The sequence below is a fragment of the Parambassis ranga genome, chromosome 21 (assembly GCF_900634625.1).
Source record: "Parambassis ranga chromosome 21, fParRan2.1, whole genome shotgun sequence".
Lineage (NCBI taxonomy): Eukaryota > Metazoa > Chordata > Actinopteri > Ambassidae > Parambassis > Parambassis ranga.
The window spans coordinates 2,874,251-2,894,798 of NC_041041.1; the positions used below are offsets into that span (position 1 = coordinate 2,874,251).

At 42.7% G+C, this 20,548-nt stretch overlaps 1 protein-coding gene across 2 annotated transcripts in view; it reads right to left on the reverse strand.

Annotated features, from left to right (window-relative positions):
* Positions 1–1,422: 1,422 nt before the first annotated feature.
* fgf14 (fibroblast growth factor 14) overlaps positions 1,423–20,548 on the reverse strand; it is a 90,775-nt gene continuing 71,649 nt past the window's right edge. For both annotated transcript variants that reach the window (XM_028393328.1, XM_028393329.1), the window contains exons 4-5: positions 2,633–2,831; positions 1,423–1,565 (exon numbers count right to left, since the gene is read on the reverse strand). In XM_028393328.1, coding sequence (XP_028249129.1) covers positions 1,423–1,565; positions 2,633–2,831 — 342 coding nt within the window. The remainder of the gene's footprint in view (positions 1,566–2,632; positions 2,832–20,548) is intronic.

Genomic DNA, 20,548 nt, shown 5'->3' on the forward strand with positions numbered 1-20,548 from the left:
GAGACAAATCCTCTCATAATCATAATAATCATAATAAATCTAGTCATTAGAAAAGTTATGATTTTTAATAGTCCTAAGTTTTATACACTGAAAATGTTACAATATAAGCCGTCTGTTGTGTAACTGCTGCAAGAAGAGAGAACACAATATTAACCTTGTCCATGCTTCTGATTGCTGAACCTAATAAGTGATGCAGCCAGTACTCATGTCACCTACTGGTTTTCATCCATGTTGTTGTTGTTGTTGTTGTTGTTGTTGTATTCTGGCTGTTTGTGTAGACACTACCTTAAGATGGCTGCCAGTGCTGCAGTTACAGACCATCTGGGTCAAAGCCACAAGCCTTGCCTCGCAGTCCAAAGAAGTCAGTGAGTAAGGGACAGAGGCCTACAAGGCCTAGAGATATTCCTAGAGCCCACGCTCTGAAATAAGATTAAAGAAAAATAGACTTCAGGTTTTCTATTTACCAGAGAAGGCGGACTGAACCGCTGGTGGGACTTCGATAGTGATATGTATACACCATTCCTCACAGCGCTCTCCCACCCACACGCACATCTGCTTAGAAATGTGTGTCTGTTTCTGTGTGTGTGTGTAAAGAGCTCCTCGCATTGATTGCAGTGGCGGTAATTAGCACTTCATCAACTATGATTGCAGGAGCTATCCGTCAGCCTCCAGTGTGTATTTATAACAAAAAAACAAAAACAGAAAAAAAGTGACTGTGTGTTTTTTCCACACAAACTTTTGTGTGTCTGTAAGTGTGTGCATGTTTGGACTGTTGTAAAATCACACAACTCCCTTGCAAAATGTTCTTTTGTAGGGTACTTAAAGAGAAAAGTGTGTGACTAGATAGAAAGAGAGGGAGAGGGGAACATACTCGTAAAAAATAGAGGACAACAGTCCAAATATTTACTCTATCTATACAGTCTCTATCCCAGAACATAGCTGGTGAACTGTGGTATAGAAAATAGATCTGAAGGTACGCCGGCTCTGCTGCAACAGGGCGTTAGAGAGAAGGGGAGGTTGTTGTTTTTTTGTTGTTGTTTTTTTTGGACGAACCGTCATCAAGCAAGCGTCATTGTGAAACACGCGTTATTCACATGAATTCTCACAGTTTCAGAGGAATCTAAAGGCATTCCATGATCAGAGGTCCTCTTCCCTCCTGTGCAAGCCGCCTCAGCATTCATCCGCCCGCATGGAGACAGCTGGAGAAAGGGAGTACGAGGCGGAGAAAGAGGAGGAGGAGGAGGAGGAGGAGCGAGAGAAGTAAGTAAGGGGAGGTTTGCCTGGATCAGATCCACAGAAGAAAGAAGGTCTGGAGTCTTAGTTGGAAAAAAAAAAAAAAAACAGCCCTGCCTCTGTCGCATTCCTCCCCTCCACACACACACACACACACACACACACACTCCGAGCACAGGTCAGGTGTGGCTATGTGGCGGGCTTGTCGGGCTTGCTGACAGGTTTACCTCCGTTCATCACCGCAGGCTCGTTTGTGCTTTTACTGGGAGGTACTGCCGCCTTGGGCACCGTCTCTCCAACATCATGCAATGATGGCTCTCTGTACATGGCAACTGCAGGAGCAGAGAGACAAGGGAGAAGCTGTTAGCATCAACCGCTTCTGGTCACTGTCTAAGAAACATCCATCCCCCCAAAATACCTGTCATTACTTCCTTTTTTTAAAAAAAAAGTCTCACACAGGGGAGAAAAATGGAGAGGAGACACTATGCAATTCACAGATGCTAATACATGTGTTGATTGCCTGGCTTCTGTGCTACTCTCCTGACTTACTGCCATTTCCATCAAAGCTGACTCTAAATCACACTTTTTTTTTTTGACCAAACAGCAAAAAGTGTCTCATTAATCCTCCACTTTACAGCAGCTACAGCTGTATTACTGTCTTGACAAGACACTTCAGCTTGATTCCAGGCTAAAATGATAGCGAGCAATCAGGCTGGTGGCTGATGAGAGTGATGGTGGCATCTGCTGGACTATCAACATCTGAAGCTGCACTTAACAGAGCCTCCCTGCCTCCTGCTTATGTACAAAAATATATCAACCCAGATATAAGTAGTAGTTAATAAAATAATGAAATTATGATCTTTGTGTTCATCTAAATATCAGATAAAGTAGGTGGAAGAAAACACCTGTGGGATCTGGGCTTCAGGACAGGAAGTGTATACCATGGCATACCATACCATGTCATCTTGTGATAGAACCATTGACTGTGTATAAAGATGGACGATGTGGCTCCACCCATTGTACAAAAGTGAGGCAAAAATATCTCAAGATCGTCGTGAGTTGTCACTAACTGCTCGGCTAACACAAAGTGAGCTAGCATGATTGGGAAAAATGTATTTATCGAGTACTTTTGGCAGGGGTATGTTTCATACTGCAGCCAGCCACTAGGGGGCGGTTGGGCATGTTCTGTCCTCACTTCTGGGGAGCTGTCAGGTCATCCACGTTCTTATACAGTCTATGGTTAGAGCATCTTTGTTTGTGAGCTGTACTACATGCACTGCTTTGGTGTTTTGTGGCAAACACTGAAAGATCATTGGAAGATGAAGGTTTGGTCTTCAGCTCATGTATGTAACACCTGACCCTGTACACAGGCGACAAACAGGCTGTGTCCGTGACATACCTTCTAATGGCTTGGGCAGGAAGTGAGCAGCTGGTTTTGTTTTTTTCACTCGGTTCCCCTTCATGGCTTGGCCCTCCTTATTGAGCCCTAAGAACCAAGCTCTCCCCGACTCCTGTTGTCTGTACAACATGGACGAGTAGATCACATAGTAGTTCTCAAACACCGACTCCTTGAACTTGCACTCCGCTGTAAAGAGTTCCTACAGAGACAGAAAGAAGCAGACAGATTGTGAGAAGCTTTTTTTCCCACCTAATAATAAGACGTGAGGATTCATTAGACTGTAATATATGTAGGAGGCGCTCAAGTAGACTCAAATGAATGATTCATACTGCTCGTCGTGTGAGAAAGAAACAGATGTCAGATCCATAATTTATACCTGAAGTGTCGTGGAGGTCAGCGGGACAAATGTCACGCTCACGCCGCACAGAATAATCTTGTGGCAGCGCAGAAAGTGCCTCCGCAGGTAAAATGAACGTCATACTTCTACCTGTCCTGAACACGATGATCCAAGCCAAGCCTAATGACCTGCTCAGATGAAATGCAACTCTCATTCTCTCCTTGGCCTTCACCTTGACATCAGATGTAGGAGCACTACTTTAGTCAATTAGCTCATGTTCCTGGCAGAAAGTATATATTGTTAGGTTCCGACCCCGGGAGAAAATCAGCGCTCCAGATGTCTGGCCAGACTCACTTCACTGGTTCCTCAAAATGTTCTTTTAATTGGTAGAACCCAAAGGGGATCATTTTCCCCCAATCATATATCTGCTTTAAGCAATTTGTCTCTGACTGTGCTTGAATTCTGTTCGAATGATGACAGAATGTGGCAGAGACACATGAACACCGAGGCACCACATCTGTCTCTGCTGTTACCAATTCATCTCCAAGCAGAAGGGGAATAAAGAGCATTTCCACACTGTCCGCCCCGCCAGGCTAAAAATAAGGGCACTCATTGGGCGGTATTAATCAAAGCACGCTCATCACAATGGATAGTTTCACCACATCTGCTGGCAGACGTTCGCACTGAGCTGGTTCAACTTAACCACACACAGAGTGTAAAAAACTTTTGATTGATGCAGAGCTGTGCTTCAGTGTCATTCAGAACATTAGTCAGCAATACTATATAAAGAGTAAGTTGAATTTCTCTTTTTAAAACCAGACACATAACCCAACCACTGTGAAATAATAACTCATTTAAATAAAACGCACACGTCTCTAGCGGCTAATGCTAATGTTCAGCAGGTACCTAGCTATTTTTTAATATTGTTAGCATGCTAACATAGCACATGTAGCACCAAACACAAGCTAAGGCTAATTATACTGCTGTCAGTTCTGGAATCAGACATCAGTGATTGGCCATGGACTGTGACAGGTGGGTGACGCCTCACAGGGCGAGCTTCCTGTTTCCACGACTACCTGCCTGCTCCACTCGTGCAGCTCTTGTATTTGAGGACTCCACCTATACAGCGACGCTGCCAACATCCCACAGAAAACTCTTCAGAAACCAACAGGTGACGACATGGACACAAAGCTATATACTGTCAATAGTTAACATTGACTTGTACTCAGTGTCTCCCTAGTGGACACATCAAGAATTACAACAGTGAGAGTAAAAAAGAAATAATTCAGCAGGTGATCATAGGGGCGGAACAATATCACCAATAAGATACGGGCAAAAGAAAAAAAAAATGATTGAGGGGCATTCCTGTTTAATTCAGCAGTAGATGAAAAGTCATTGCGCCCCTAAAGGCAGAAGGATTTATGTAAATGTTTAGATATTTCAGCAGATAAAATCAGATCTGCGCCATGATAATCTGTAGCAAATTTCACTAAAAATTAAACATGGTATTATCTCTGGGGCCTATATGTGCAATCACACTGTAATCCAGGCAAATCTGGAGTGAGGATTCAGCTACAAATAAAAGAAAAAGGAACAGCTGATTTATCTGCCAACTCCATTGCGATTTTATTATAAATATACCAAAAAAAGGAAAGTAAACATGAATACCAGTAGGTCAAAGTCACCAAAATATTTAATCTCCTCTTGTTTCCCCACAGATGTATGGTTACTATAGCAGGCTGCCACTTCAGAAGAGGACCTTATTTATGGGTTAAATGCTCAGTTATGAACACAGGACATGCGATGCCATGATTATCGTGTAATTAGCCCTTTGGTGAATTACTCCTGTCAGAGCCCATCCTCCAGACAGTACTCAGCTGAAAGCAGAGCTGAGCAGGAAGGAGCGGGGGGGGGGGACACTTGGGATGACAATTATGATCCTGAGAAGCACCCGGCTGCATTTGGAGTGTCCTCTCTATCCTTGCTTGAGGACTCGTTGGGCATTTCTGAGTGGAAGGCACAAAAAAATGATGCAATACAAGCATCAGCTCAAAAACTACACCTGTCAATATTTGACATTCTAACTTTAGTCTGTCTCAGAGATTACCTGTGAGCATAACTGCAGATTAGCAGAAGTATTGATGAAGCTTTTATAGCTTACATCAGACAGAGCGAGGTTTCATAACAAAATAAAGAAACCTCTCCTCGGGACGATGCACAGGCTCAACCCTGTTGTTATTTATTGTGTGTCAGCAGCAAGCAGCAGTTTATCAAACAGCTGCTTGTTATGTCCAGGCTGTCAGAGGGACCGGGGTGTGTCCAGACTGCCAGGGAGGTGACAGAGTGTGCTTTTATGGACCATAAACACCACATCAAACTCAACAGATTCCAAATGATCTCAAGGAAACGTTGTCATTTATATTCAAACATCCCTTAATAGGATGATTTTTGAGCAACACAACACAGAACAAAGCTTCATTTATTAAACCAGATAACCAGTGTTCAGTGGTTAAAAATGCTCCTTTCATGCTATAGCAAACTTTACAGCTGAGGCGATCAGGAGGAAAAACAGTTTTACCTTCAAGGTTCCCTGAGTTGCTTCAATTAGGTGATTAATTCTACTTTTTCCTCGTCAGGTGAGCTGCACCCCGGGTTGGCTGGCTGCTGTAATTAGACACCTCATTTTGATGCCAGTCCAGGTTTAGCCCAGCACTGATTACTTATATAACACCTAGAAAACAGCCTTGAGTCAAAGTAATCATACAAGCGGCTGCCAAGGCCGTAATTGTGGCTAATCAAATGCCTTCATAATGACTTTGTTTACGGAGGCTGAGAGGGTGGAGGTGGTTTGTTTGTGGAATGACACGGCCAATCAGTTTGATTTGTAGTTTTCAGAGCAGTGAAGGCAGCTGGAATGATGATTGGATTGTAAAGGTGTTGTATGTTTTTATCAAGTTTTACACGCAATACACAAATGTAAAAAAATGTTCTTTTAGTGAGATCTCCCAGTCAGAGTCTATGGACATATATCACAAGAAAAAACCCAGCAGCCACCTCTAGAGCTGAGAAATGAAGCCCATATGGGAGTGTCCACCTCTTTGCCTGTATTTGGAATAACTGGGAGTTTAGGTGGATAATGATACTGCCAACACTGAGACAGTCAGTGCCTTCCACAAACACTCAAAACGACTCTTCAGAAACCTCTGGGTGACGTCATTAAAAGGGTTATCCAAATTTTGGACAGTCTATGTATAAGTAGCAGCAGCTCATTTGCATGTGGACACTGCAACAGCCCATTAGGAACAAGGCTAAAAGAGAAAACAGGTCTGAATTTCAACTGAAAGCTACAAGATTTTAATAAAAATTGGTAAAACATAGAGTCTGTAAATACTTACTACTAACTAACTAACTAACAGAAAAACAAATGATAATGTGCAATCAGACACAGTTATCGCCAGGCTCAGTCTTTTAGCCCATTTCAGCCATTGTTTTGGTTTGTAGTTTGTGACTTTCTGCACAGTCGTACCTTGCACCATGACTCCTGGCTAAGTGTTGCTAACATAAGGCTTTATGGTTCTAATCATTGACAGTACAAAGTATGGACAGAGCTTCCGTGATGTCACCCGTTTGATTCTGAAGAGCCGTTTTGAGGCTCCGGGACGTGCTGACCGCCGCCATGTTGGCAGCGTCACGTCCGCCAAAACTCCAAATACGGACAAAGAGGGGGAGCATGAGCGGAGTTTAGTCCGAATATAAATAAAACGAGTGAGTTGTAAAAAAATTCACCCCCCGTACAACTGACACAAGAAGGGAACCTATCATCTGAGACCAGAGTGGTTTTTTGTACCAGGCTGTAAACATGTTCATTTCTGCGGTGAAGTCTGCCATTGTAACATGGGAGTCTATGGGAAATGACTCGCTGCTGGAGCCAACCCCCAGTGGTTGTGGCGTGAATTACAAGTTTTGACACTTCCACACAGGCTTCAAGTCTGAACCCGAAGTCTGCTGCTTGGTTCTAATTCATCAGTGTCTAGTTTCTAGCTTATTTTTCTGTTTTAACTTGGATGAAAACAGTCCACCACCAGTGCCCTAACAGTATTCTTTGAAACAATATTCAAGATATATATTTGTTTTGTACGTGGGGAGATAAGCCATCGCTCCAGTGGGACTTTATTAAGGTGAAACAGCTTCTGTTCCTTACCTACATCCTGCTGTGCTTTTCTGGGAGAAAACATTCTCCCTGCCAGTTTCACTTCGCGGCAGGACAATATAATGCTGAGACACGAACTGGGCATCCCCATCATGTCTATAGATACCAAAACCCAACCTGCGGGAGGTCCAGAAAATTCACTGCTGTATTATGATGTATCCTTGACAGTATAGTGAAGACAATAACAAAATGATATTTTCACTTGTCACACAAACAGGCGGACTTTCAAAGAAGCCGACAAATCAGAGACGCATTCAGAGCTGAACAATTCCACCAAACATCACACTAATATTTGAAGAAAATATGGGTGACATTGAAGGCTAACAAGGAGAAGGAGACACAGCACACACACTTTCACACCAGTGGAAAATCGAATCATTTTTGAGGCACCAAACGGTTGATTTTCTTCCCGCTCGATCTCCCCCGCCTGGCGCTCCACATCAGTGGCTCCCTGGCTTGTGATTGGCCATGCTCTGAATGGGAAGGCCATAATTGACCTTGGCCACAGACAGCGTGAGGGCCAAAACTGCTCAGCCCTACATAATCAGTCCCAGTCACCACAGCAAAAAAAGACAGGAGTCGAAATAAAGAACAGTCACAGCAAAACGGAACGACTACACTCAGAGAGAGAGAGAGAGAGACCAGGCAGAGTGACTCAGACAGAGATAAAGGTGTGTGTGTGTGTGTGTGTGTGTGTGTGTTTGTGTGTGTGTGTGTGTGTTTGAAGGGGGGGGTCCAGGGAAGGGGGGAGGCAAATGGATACAGACAGATGGAGAGAGTGGGTGTTTAAAATAAAAAGCCCTGAAAAGAGTGAATAGGCATTAAAAAACAGGAGCTAAGAGAGTCACTCTAAAACACACACAAAAAAAAACACAAAGCACGTTGTGATTGCAGCGCACAACCGCCTAAAAGTAGGTGAGAGGAGGTTCACAATGCATTAATATGCAGAGTGACGGCTCACTACCCCACTGTGGAAATGAAGAAATTGTTTATTAATGCTGCCAGCATAAAACCTATTAATCCATGGAAAAAGGTCAACCTCCAGAAAGCTGAGCTGCATTCACAATGCTAAGCTGCTCTCATATGTATAAGAGTCACGTCGGCAGTGTGTTCAGACAATGGGGGCTTCGGCAGACCTGTCTGATTATCCAACTCAGAGGAGGAAGAGGAGACAGGGACCAAATGAGGGGAGGCACTAGTAAACAGCTGGATGTACACAGACTGTGTACAGTTTCAGCTTCCTTGGATGATGTGAATGCACATGACACAGAAAACAGGAAGCGCTGATTATATCACAAACAGGAATTTTCACATATGCAACATATGAAATTGTCACATATAGATGCTGCAGATGGATCTCAGACCAGAAGCCCTGGATGTCAAATTTTAAAGTGTTTTGCATCTCTCACAACCTGACACAACAACAACAACAACATCAAAATGGAAGACAATATTGAAAACAACAGCTTGTGGACAGATGACACAGCGTCCCACTGGAGGGGCTGCATTCTTCAAAGGATGCATTTGTAGACTGACTGCATCACGGCGGCGAGACAAGCCTGTCCTGTTTTGTAGTGTCCATCAAATGTGGATTCTTCTTTGTACAACAGCATAGCAACCAAACTGAACTCTAATTACAAACATTAACCGCCTCTATGGCAGTACAACTTCTTTTAACCTCATGCAGTCACCAGAACTGTGCGCGCTTCATCACACTACACTTTTTACTTGAAGGATGACACCTTTAAAGTGTTTAGCCACCAGAAGCACTTAAGCTTTCAATAAAGTTTCCCTGAAGGCAGAGACCCTTTAACATTGAACCAGCACACACACAAAAGAAAATGTCATATAGGAGTGTTGCTATTCTCAGTGGGAGATGGACCTGTGGCATGCAAGTCCAATAAAGATTGAGGATCTGGCTTTAACAATGTGCTAAGGGTGCTTCTCTTAGTGTGAAGCACTTTGCTGGTGGAACAAGAGTTTCTCAAAATGCCTCAAAGAGAATTCCATACAAATATAACGAATATTCTCTGAAACGCTGTTCAAGGAATCCTTAATGCTGCTGTCAAAACTGCACTTAAGGCTGAGAGGTAACAAGAAAATCAAGTCAAAGACTTCTCTCAGCTCTGTCGTGTGAATATGTTTTAAGTTTTACATGGTTCAGTTTTAATTGAAACTACACCTAACCAAACCATTTTCACACCTACACCCAAGTGGTTTTACACCGTTGTGGGGTCTTGCTTACAAGTGGGGGAGGAACGGAACATCTTGGTATCCTCCAGGTCGAGCTGGAGGAGGTGGGTGGGGAGACAGGAAGTGTGGGCTGCTGCCCCCATGACCCAAGTACAGATAAGCAGGAGATAGTGGATGGATGGAACCAAATTGTTTGACACCTAAGCCCAAAAAGTCATATTAATCCTTAAACCTTAGACAAGTTGTTTTTAGGTCGGAGGGCTGTGGAGCTAGTTCTGATGGGGGCTGAAGCTGCCTTCCTAAACCAGTTTTAATGGGGTCAGTCTGAAGAAACATCCGCCTGTGAGAGTAGAAAACACTGTTAGGCTTCAGGATAAATCACCGCAGAGCACGCTGAAGTCTGCAGGAGGAACAAATGCTTTGCTCATGCTAAATAAAAAAACACATAGTAGGAGAGCCTGCTGGTGAGCAAACACACAAAGTGCAGCCACCCACGCCTGGATCAGTGGGGCTTCAAGTGCATGTGTGTGTGTGTGTCTTTGTCCACTCTGCCGCTGTTGATCCGTAAATTGGTGCCAGATTGGTGTCAAGGCAGCCAGATCTTTGCTAGATTGGTTAGTCATCTCCTGTCAGGCAAGCCTGCAGTCTGCCCTGTGCAACCAGCAGACAAACACGTCTCAGACATGTAGCAGACAAACACACACGTCCAAGGACACACAGAGAGAAACACTCATTAGTCAGAGGAGGAAGTCAAGGTGTGTCTGCATGTATACAGCAGCTTCTCCTCTCTGTGTGTTTGTCTCTGCTCTGTTTGTGTTGTTTACACCCTCAGGAACAGTGTCCCAGATTTTTTTTTTAAAGAGGAAGTGCATGTCCTCTTCTTGTCGATTCACTCATCAGTGACTCTCTCCAGCTACATTGCACTTAAACATCTCCCACAGTACAGCATGCATTCATTAATATGAACAGACTGCAGAGGATGGTCGACCTTTTTTATGAATAATCTGTGACATCAGAGCCATGTTAAAATGTTAAAAGCAGCCAGTGCTGCTTTTAACATTTTTTAATGTTAGCGATGGTGTTAGCTGTGCTACTATTATTGTCAGTAATTCCTGATAAGATTGTATTAATTCTATAAATGAACATAACAGTTGAGTTATAATCCTATAATGTATAAACATCCACCTGCTTGCACATGATCATCTGATAAAAACGGAAGCATTTTTTTTTATTTTTATTTTTTTTTACAGCTGACGGGGTTTTAGAATACCTCACTTATCCTGCTTTCCTTTTGCCAAGACCTGAGCTGTGCTTGCAGCAGCTATTTGCCATATAAATAAATCCCTCATCTGGCTGAAGGATAAAGAGCTCAGACCAAATGCAGCTGCCATTTTTGTCAGGCACACCTGCATTTTTTTTGCCCTTTGTGACACCTCTCACTGAGTGGGTGGAATGTCTCTGCACAGGCTGATATCATTATATAATTTCGATTCCAGATCTGGTGTGAAATTGTACCGGAGCACCACCTCTTATCACAATTGGATGTGCACTTGAATTTTCATGGTTTAATTGATGGCAGGTATAAAAATGGGAATGACTCAGGCCAGCATGGTGCGCACAGCCTCCTTCATCAGCTGCTCTGTACAGTATAGAATAGTCTCTTTCATAGGATTATAAATCAACCAATCAAAAACCTCCAGGGAGGCCATTAACATACAAGCTAACAAGTGACAAAGGATCTAAAGTTGAACTCTGAGGAACACCAACATTTTGATAATTTAGGTATTAAAACCTTCTGGATTACAGTATCGAAACTTTTCTATAAATCATGGACCTGGGCCTCCCACACTGCTCCTCCCTTGTCCAGTTTGAAGTCTTTTGGACTTTTAGACACTTTAACCGCTAAGGCATCCTTGTGGTCTTGGAGTAGAACAGCTTTTAATCCAAACTGGAAGCAACTGTTTGTAACAGTAAAACAAAAACATGTGTAAACATGTGTGGCCTTTTAATGAAGAAAGTATTATCATCACATTAATCTGTTTTCTGTTAAACAGGACTCATATCTGTGGACACACCCACATGCACTTATGCCCACATTTAATGTGCGGATAAACTGAGGCAGACAGATTACAGCTGTCTGTGTTTCTGAGAAGCATCAGAGATGATAATAATATGAAAGGCATACAGTGATGTCATCATTTATTGGCATGGATTGTACTGTTGTGGATAATGTGGATGGTAGCGCATCATAAACAAACATAACTCTTACTGCTTGCACTCTTAACAGGGTTGTATCACACAGACCAGAGCTGTGATTTCTTTAAACTTCCTGTTTTGATAAATGTTTGACTGATTTGGTTACAGAGAGCCCCTTTGGTATTTGACTGTAGAAGGGACCGTTTCACACGTCCATCTCTTCTGAAAGCTCGCTGACAAGCAGCCAGAGCACTCAGCCAGAGCGTCTGTGCATGAAGACAGCAGAGGATTCCCCAACAGTCTGTCTCTCTGTGAAGATAAAATGTGGCACAGCTACAGCTGGAAGGCTAACAGAGAGTCAAGCAGGCAGCCAGAGAGGAACCATGAAACCAACCAGCCTGCCTGCCTGCCTGCCCATCAGCGCTTCAACCGTAAGCCTAACCCTGTTGATCAGGCAGCCCGACAGTTTGTTTTTCAAATGCCGCACACTAAATTAAATTTAAACAAACTGGAATGCAAAGAGGTCATTAGTGGCCACATTAGTGGAGCTGAATGAGGCAGCCATGTTTGAGCTGGTGGTTAGCACTGTCATTCGAAGCCGGAGCTTTGAGTTCAATACCTGCTGATTGGTGCAGAGACATTAGCTCAGGACCACAATCAGGTTTTATTAGCGTCTTTAAACAAGCTCTTATCTTCTTCTTCTACTTCTACATTCGGCTGTTCGCATCAGGGGTTGCCACAGAGAATCATCTGTTTTCACCTAACTCTATCGTATCGTATCGTATCGTATCGTATCGTATCGTATCGTATCGTATCGTATCGTATCGTATCGTATCGCATCGCATCGCATCGCATCGCATCGTATCGCATCGTATCGCATCGTATCGCATCGTATCCCTGGCAGGTCTTAGGCTGTGGAAAAACAATCCTCCATACTGAAACTAATAAAAACTAAAAATCAAAAAAAAAGAAAACACTTTAAAACCAGGCTGGAAAAACAATATCGAAACCAAAAATAATAAATAATACAGTATGTTTGATTGATCACAAACATTTTGATCTAATAACTCATTAAGTTCCTGTCATTTGGTGTTTGGAGAAATACAGCTTTAAAACCTTATTTTTTTAAGGCCTGAAATGATCAATTTTATCTCTACAAGCTTTTCTAAGAAATTCTCTTATGAAAACAACTCCAGATTTCCCAGAATGCCCTGTTTGTGTGTAGGCTCAAACAACACATGGAAATGGAAGCGAATCTGCTGTCTGCACAGAGAGCTCAGAGTTGTAGACGGACGGAGGAGGAAATATGTGTGTTAGGATTGTAAGCTTCCTTTTCTCTGTGTGCATGTTTCCTGGAATAAAAGCTTTTCAGTGGAATAGTGTGTGTGGGTGTATCACACCATAATAACTCTTTCTGACCTGCTGGCCTCTGCAGGGAAGCTGTGGTGTGAGTATTGTAACCACAAGATGGTGCAGTAAAAACATCTACAACAGGTCAAAGTGGACTTACTACAGCTGCAGGATAAATATGATGTCAAAGTCAGAGGCCTGGTCAAATACCCTTGAAGTGTATCACGGCTTTGTTATGAGGTGCAGTTCCTTAGATCACTGTTTACACACTTGTCGTGGAACTTTCAGTTCTCCTGCAGTAGCCATCCTGTTCTCTGGCTCACAGTGTGAAAAGCCACAAACACAGCAGAGACGGGCTTAGCTCTGATTTAAGAGAACGAATTTTCATGATTTACAACCTTTCTGTTAGAGCTCTCGCTGTATTGATTTTTACAACTCCAGGGGTGAAGCTTGATAAAATGTTACTTTCATTTTACGGGAGGAAACAGAGAAGGAAAGAAGGATTCTCGCAGAGGGACAAGCGGCTATTACACCTGCAGGTGGACAGGCAGGCCGGCTAAACACGCAGGGCTGTTCTGTCACAGGCAAAAAGAAGCTCCATCCCTCTCACACACAGACACACACTCTGATCCAGCCACTCAGAACAGCATGAACAGGACTTGAACCTGCAAACCTGCGGGCATGACACACACGAGGCTTCTGGAGGCTTTGAGTCAGTGTCTCTTTATGAATCAAGCTGGATCCATACTCCACGAGAACAGAGAACTCTGAGGTACCATACTCTGCGAGAAGTGTGTGCATACGGCCCACCCACGCAGCACACGTCACACACAAAAGGTTGACAATGCAATTGTCGTGGTTACCTGGCCTAATGACGTGATAATGCTCAGGGAAGAGGGCGTACAGCATGACAATAGATAGAAGATCAGTGTAGCTGACTGTAGCAGACCTCTGGTCTGTGTGAGTTTAATTCTGTGAATGTGTGGATGACTGTCTGCAATAATACATCCCGTCTCCCGGTGTTTAATGTGCGTGTCCAGCCACTGTAACGCTGTGATCAATACTGGGATTCATTTTTATCGCCACCTTTTGGACAGACACTCTGCTCTGTGCGCCGTGTTTCTCCTTCCAGGAGCTGTTTGCCAGCTGCTCATCTAAACTGTCCATCGTCATTGTGCTTCCTCCTTTACCACTCACTAGCACCAATCACTAAGGCAAATTCCTAGTAATGTGAATCCTCTTCATTTACATGCCAATTAAACATGATTCTGATTCTGATTCTGTCTGTGTGTTCTGCACCTGAAGAAGCTCTTGCGCTACACCACATTCATCACGCCCACAATAAATTCCGACCAATCACAGAATTGTCCTTGCACAACACTGAGAGAAAAAGTTCTGCCCAGGCCATGTGTCCGCGAGAGCTGCAGAACAGGCGCTCCGAGAATAAAATGACGTCATTTTGTGGGTGGAACGCCGGCAGGGGGAAGGGAGTTCTCTGTTCTCGTGGAGTATGGATCCAGTTTCACTCCTTGATGCTAACTAACCCTAACCCCCATCACACTGATGTCAGATTTTCATTGAAAAATGATTGATGAGAGTATTTACAGATACGTTTTGAATGTGTTGTTTTTTCTAACATAAGAGCAGCACCACTTCTTAAAAAATGCATTTCATGTTTGCAGATTTTTTTGTTTTCCTATGACGTAGTGACAGAATTTATTATTTTGTTACATGCTGACTGACAGTGGGCATGATTTGTAAACCACAAACACTAACCTAAAACAGCTTAACCTCAACAATGAGTGGAAAATAGATGGAACTATTGGTCAAGACAGTCATGAAGCACTTAGCTTGTGCACAGGAAGATGACAGGAAGTGGAAAAGGTTTAAAAAAGAGCCAGCCAAGTGGTTAGCTAAGTGTGCGGTCTGGGTTGTAAATGATACAGATCACGTTTCTGTTTGGATACCGAGCTTCTGAGTGCTACTTGTTGCTTTACGAGCGCTCCATCCCTCTGCTGCTCATTTACACATCCGCTCAAGTGTGCCATTTGTATTTGCATGGTGCTTGACATTTACACACTGGGAAAGCAATTAGGCCACAATAGGGTCATTAATACAGTGAACAGGCAAGACGTGTTTGCTCTGATAGCTGCTGCAATATGCATTCACGCAGAAGTGACAATGATGCCATCTGCATTTGTACGTTTCCTCTGCGGAGGAACAAAGATGAAAATCTGAATTCCCAGTCCCTCGCGCCTACTCTTCTTCTGTTTCTCCTTTATTCTTCTGCTCAGTGCTGTGAACACAAACAAACCCATGAACGCTAGAAAAAATGGTCTTTGTTTATGAGTGGTGGCCTGAATCTAAAGCATGATAAAAATCCCACACTTCACATTCAAGCTGTTTCCATGAGAAAACAAGATAACACGGGGAACAGAGGCAAACGAAGAGGCATAAACACGAGCTTATGATGCTTATTGTTTCATTGGGGTGATCGGTAACATCATGGTGTCATGATGTTAATTCAAAGTCAGAGTCAAAGAAAACAAGTGACGATAACCGGCATAAAAAGACGAGGAAATATAACGAAGCCTACGTAGCCTTTGGGTTTGGAAATGAGGAAAGACCTGTGTGTGTTTTATGCCTACACTGGCAGCGGACAGCATGAAACCAAACAACATCACATAACCGCGTGTTGTAACTCATAAAGCTACTACTTTAGTTTAACGTTAACCAGCCCATCATTGATGGATGGACTTATGTTAGCAGTAGTTAACTAGTTGGCTAATGATCCAGTGCATCGGCATCATGAGGGCACCTTCATCCGCATCCAGAGTCTGAACTCCCATCAGTCCAGCAGTCCATGTGTGGTTTAATTAATGGTACCTTCACCTTCAGGCTGTACTTGTACTGTTTCTGTAGGACACTCCAAGCTATCCAGACACATTTTTCAAATTAGACTCTAGACTCTTCTAGACTTTAGAAATACGAAAGGTTTTGCTCATAATGGTGGATGCAGGAGGAGCCAAAGAAAAATGGGGGCTACAGGCAGAGGTCTTCTGCATGCCACACTGATTTTATTGACCGCAGCAGGGCTTTCCCTGCCAGACACACCTTGGAGTTCCTTTCTTTTTCCCCATTCAAACTCCTCCAACCAGTCCATTTGTATTCTTTCCAGCCTCATTATCTGTCAGCAGCACACAATTCATAGCTTTCCCTGCAGCACCATGTTGGCATGTTTTTGACCACTCACATTTTAATAGAGATGTGAGGATTATCCCAGATGGATGGGGGAGATTCAGTGTAAGCTCTAGCTGACAGATCGATAGTTGGCTAATGGCCACACTATGATAAAAAGTCAGCCTGCTGTGGGAGGAGAAATACAGCTGGAACATGTTTCTATAAAGAAACTTTAGAGAAGCTTAAAAGAAGCTCACAGTGGAGCCAGCACACATATTTCCACTTAATCTCTGGTCCAGGGTAGTGCAACACTTAAATTGTGAGGTGGGCGTCAACGCCAAATTAAGCACTCAAACAAGATGGCAGAAGCAGATGCACAACAGAAGAGATCAGAAGGAGACAACGTGAAACTTTTAATTTTATCAATGCATAATAACTGCTGTTAAGACTGCACAAGGGTCAGGATTATAATCTCTTGTGGATGTGGACACCGGTGGACACCACAAATCAATGTGGCACCACTTGGAAAAGGTGTTCAATGTCAGCATGTATAGTCTCAGACTCCACCATTCATTCAACACATCATCATGAAAGAAAACTCCACATTTGGTCCATAAAACATAGATACGGCACACGGTTATGCCAACAGACATATGGTCATATGTCATCCAAACACGGGACCAATACGGCCACAAAAGTCTGAGTAAAGAGTGAAGAGGTGGGGGAAAATGCACTTTTACACAAGGGGTCTGAGGTTTGCGTCCCCCTGACACCACAGGCTACTTTGTTTTTACACAGTGTTCAGCTTTGATTTTAATTTAAAATACTACTGGTTAATGTTAGGCAGTACAAACGGAGTAAGGGGTTACATAAAGATCATCTCGGAGCACATAAATTCATATCATTAAATTCATTTTACAAGAAAAACTGTTGAAGTTGCACAGTCAATGTGGAAAAATGTTCCAAAGCACCAAAGTTACGTCCAGTAAAATAACCCAATCAGGTTGTAACCAAGAAAAGAAGGTGGAGAAATTTGTTGCAGGCGGGTGAAGTACCCACCCACCTCATGGGTGGAAATGTGCCCTTTGTGACTTACATTGTGGACAAAATGTGAAAATAATGTACATTTTCTCCAAGGTTCTGCTTCTGATTATATGCATCACTGTCCTATAGTAAACAAATTGCAGGCAAGATTGTTAAAAAAGGAGGATTTTTTGCTGGGTAGTTTTGGCAGAGAGAGCTTTGCTGTTTGAGAGAGAAGCCAGAGGAGGTCTACATTAATCTTAGTTAAAACAAATAGCAGCACATTCAATTAAGGGCACTGTAATGGAAGGAAGTGCATCAGTAAATGGACTGCCATGAGATAATCTGCAGAGTATTTGTGGAGAAAAAAACAACGTCTTGGTTATAAATTATGATTGAATGTTATTGTAAATAGCCAAGAAGCTAACAAATGAGCCAGCGATACTAAAGCAGCCAATGTGAGCCTCGCTTCTAACTCTGGAGAACGTACACATGCTGTTGCAGGGGAGCTCGAAGGAATCTCACTGAAATCCATTCAGTCATAAGTAGATGTCATGTAAACCAGTGATTCAGAAAACATGCTGCGCCTAATTGCTTTACATAAACAGGGGAATAACAGGGGGAGATGTGACATTCATAGACCTTCAGCTGTTGATGTGGAAAGAGATGAAGGGCAAGTTGTGTGTTTATGATTTATTGTTGGGAGGTTTAATCCCCCACAGGTAAGGCCGAACACACTGTGTGGGGACTCCCTGTTTTTTTGGATGGATGACTTCACAGGACTCACTCAACAGACATGATTCTGCAGAGAATGGAGGTAGAAATATTCTATAGGATTTTTTATAACATGCAGAGAGTCATTAATAACAACAGAGATATTAAATGGCCGGTCGATCTATTCTCGTCCTGGCCCCGGCCAGCAGTTCAGCTTTGACGCCTACCTCCAACCTTGTTGTTCATTAATGCATGAAGCTGCTCTCCCTCCAGCCCTTATGACTGCTTCCCTTCCTGACACTGACACTGCATTAAAGGCTGAAGAGAGCAACACTTTGGAAATAATGAGGCTACCCCACACCTCAGCTCTGAGCCTGACACTCCTCCAGAGGCGAAATCATCTGAGTAATTACTATAGGTACCAGAGATCTGTGGGAATATGAAAATATTATGGTCAGCAGCCTGTTATGGCCTTTGCAGTGAGAGTGCAGTGTTCCTGTGCACATCTGTCTGCCTGTTTAACAGGAAACATTTAATCTCTGAGTGATAATGATGGTATAACTTATACATTTAATATTGGGTAATTCACATATAAATGCCACAGCCTGCACTTACATTAGAAGAGGCTGGGAAGCCCCTGACCCGCTCCTCTCCTCTGTGTCAGGACCATTTTCACTCTTTTGTAATCATAACCAATAAAGCCATCTGCTGGGTATAATGGTGCTGTATATACACACAGGGTTTCATTCATTCATGTATGTACATTTATGCTCCATATGCTTCAAATACACAGCACGAGTAGCTTTAATTGTGTTCGTTTTAATCCTTAAGACTGAAAACATCATGCAGCAATTCATGCTTTAATGATGAGGTATGTGTTTGTCCTCCTGGCTCTGCTATCGGACAATGAGTTCCTACAGAGGAAATGTGTCTGTTTATGTGCAGAAACCACAGAAACTGAGGCTTTATTAACTGTTTATTTTTTACCTAGTACTCATGAAAGGGCAATTTCCTAGCACAAGAAGAACCCTGATTAAAGTGTGTGGTAATCTAGAGGTGAGTGCAAATTGATGCAGCAGCCACAGCGATTTAAAAACAAACACTGCTTTGAATTTTGGCCTTCAAAAAAATGAAACAAAAAGAAAGAAAGTGCTAATTAAAATGAGGTTTTATTGATTGCAGAAGTTAGCATGGCCAAAAACCAAAGAGATGAATTTGTTTGCTTCAATTATTGCAGAAAAAAAAAGTTTTTTTTATTATTCCAGGTTTAGTTCAGGAGGATGAACTTCACTAATAAACCACTTGATGTTTTAAGCCTAATAAAAAGGCTAAAAACATCACTGTGATACCACCACCACCACTTTGACCTACAGTACAAACACCATTTAGCCACTTGACATGTCGAAATTTAAATAAATAAATAATGAAAACATGAATAATATTTAAGCTCATGCTAACCACTGACCTTATTATAGTCATTTTATCCAAACCCCCCCACTGACTTCAGGACAATTGAACAAGAAGTGCTAACGTGCCAATTTCCAGAAGAGTTTTAGAACTGCAGTGCACTGATCTGTTCTGACTTGGGCACATGAATGAATCCATGATGGCTGCATTGAAATACACAGTGGAGTTCAGATATTATTTTTCATATTTTATTATTCATTATTTGAACTTTGGCCATGTTAAACGTAAACAACAAACAAAAGGTCAATGAAGGAAGTTACTTTGAACTTCAAATAACACGTTTTGACAGATTAAATATAAATAAATATATTCCTAAATGCTGCTACTTTTTCCAGTAGTAAGAGAAAATCCAGAATAATAATCTTGTGTGCTCTCAGGCTGAAAAATGTAAATATGTGGATTCATGTCTTTGAAAGACACCTGAGGAAGAGTGTCTCAAACAGACAGAAAATTTGAGAAAGAGTTTAGAAAAAAAAGGCCTAAGAGGTTGGAGGATGAATAAGAATGTTGGCAGGAAAATATCAAATACGGAAACCTGAGGGCCGCCTGGCTCGAGCGTCCTCAGACGCTTCGCTTGGTTTCACACCGCTGACTCCTGAACAAGCCGCTCCCGTCTATTCTTCCCTCCACACACAGCGGCCACACGCTTTCATTTTCATATTGATGCGAACTGAAGGAGCCCTCACATCAAGCTCCTCGGAGCTTTCATGCACTCTGAATCGGGCACTACAGGAAACAGATGCCCCTCAGACTTCAGTGCTGGTGCGACTGATGATACAGCCTTTAACAAGTGAAGCTAAAGGACTGGCTCTAGATTGGCCAGCTCAAGGATTCCATTTCAAAAAGGAGCACTCAAGTGATGTGGCAAGTCAATTTGACAATCATGAAAGGTAGCACTAACAAGTGCAGGCTCCTGATAAAGAAAGCCCGCAGTGAGAGACTCCAGTGAACTAGTTCTAAAGAAAACCAGCCGACCATGAAATGCCGGACCTTTACACTTGAGAGATGGTGGGAGAGTGTATTAACAGGACAGGAAAAAAACACAACAAACACCAGCACCGGGGGAGTTGCTCTCTCTGGTAGCACAATTTCATCATGTGTAACAAAACTATACAATACAAACTAACACTGGATAATTACAGTTTTCATGTTTTATCTCATTTAAATGTGTCTGTTTTCGCATTAAGCGTTCTTTTTACAGTTATCTGGAGACTTTCATAAGTCCTGTTTCAACCTGAGAGAATTA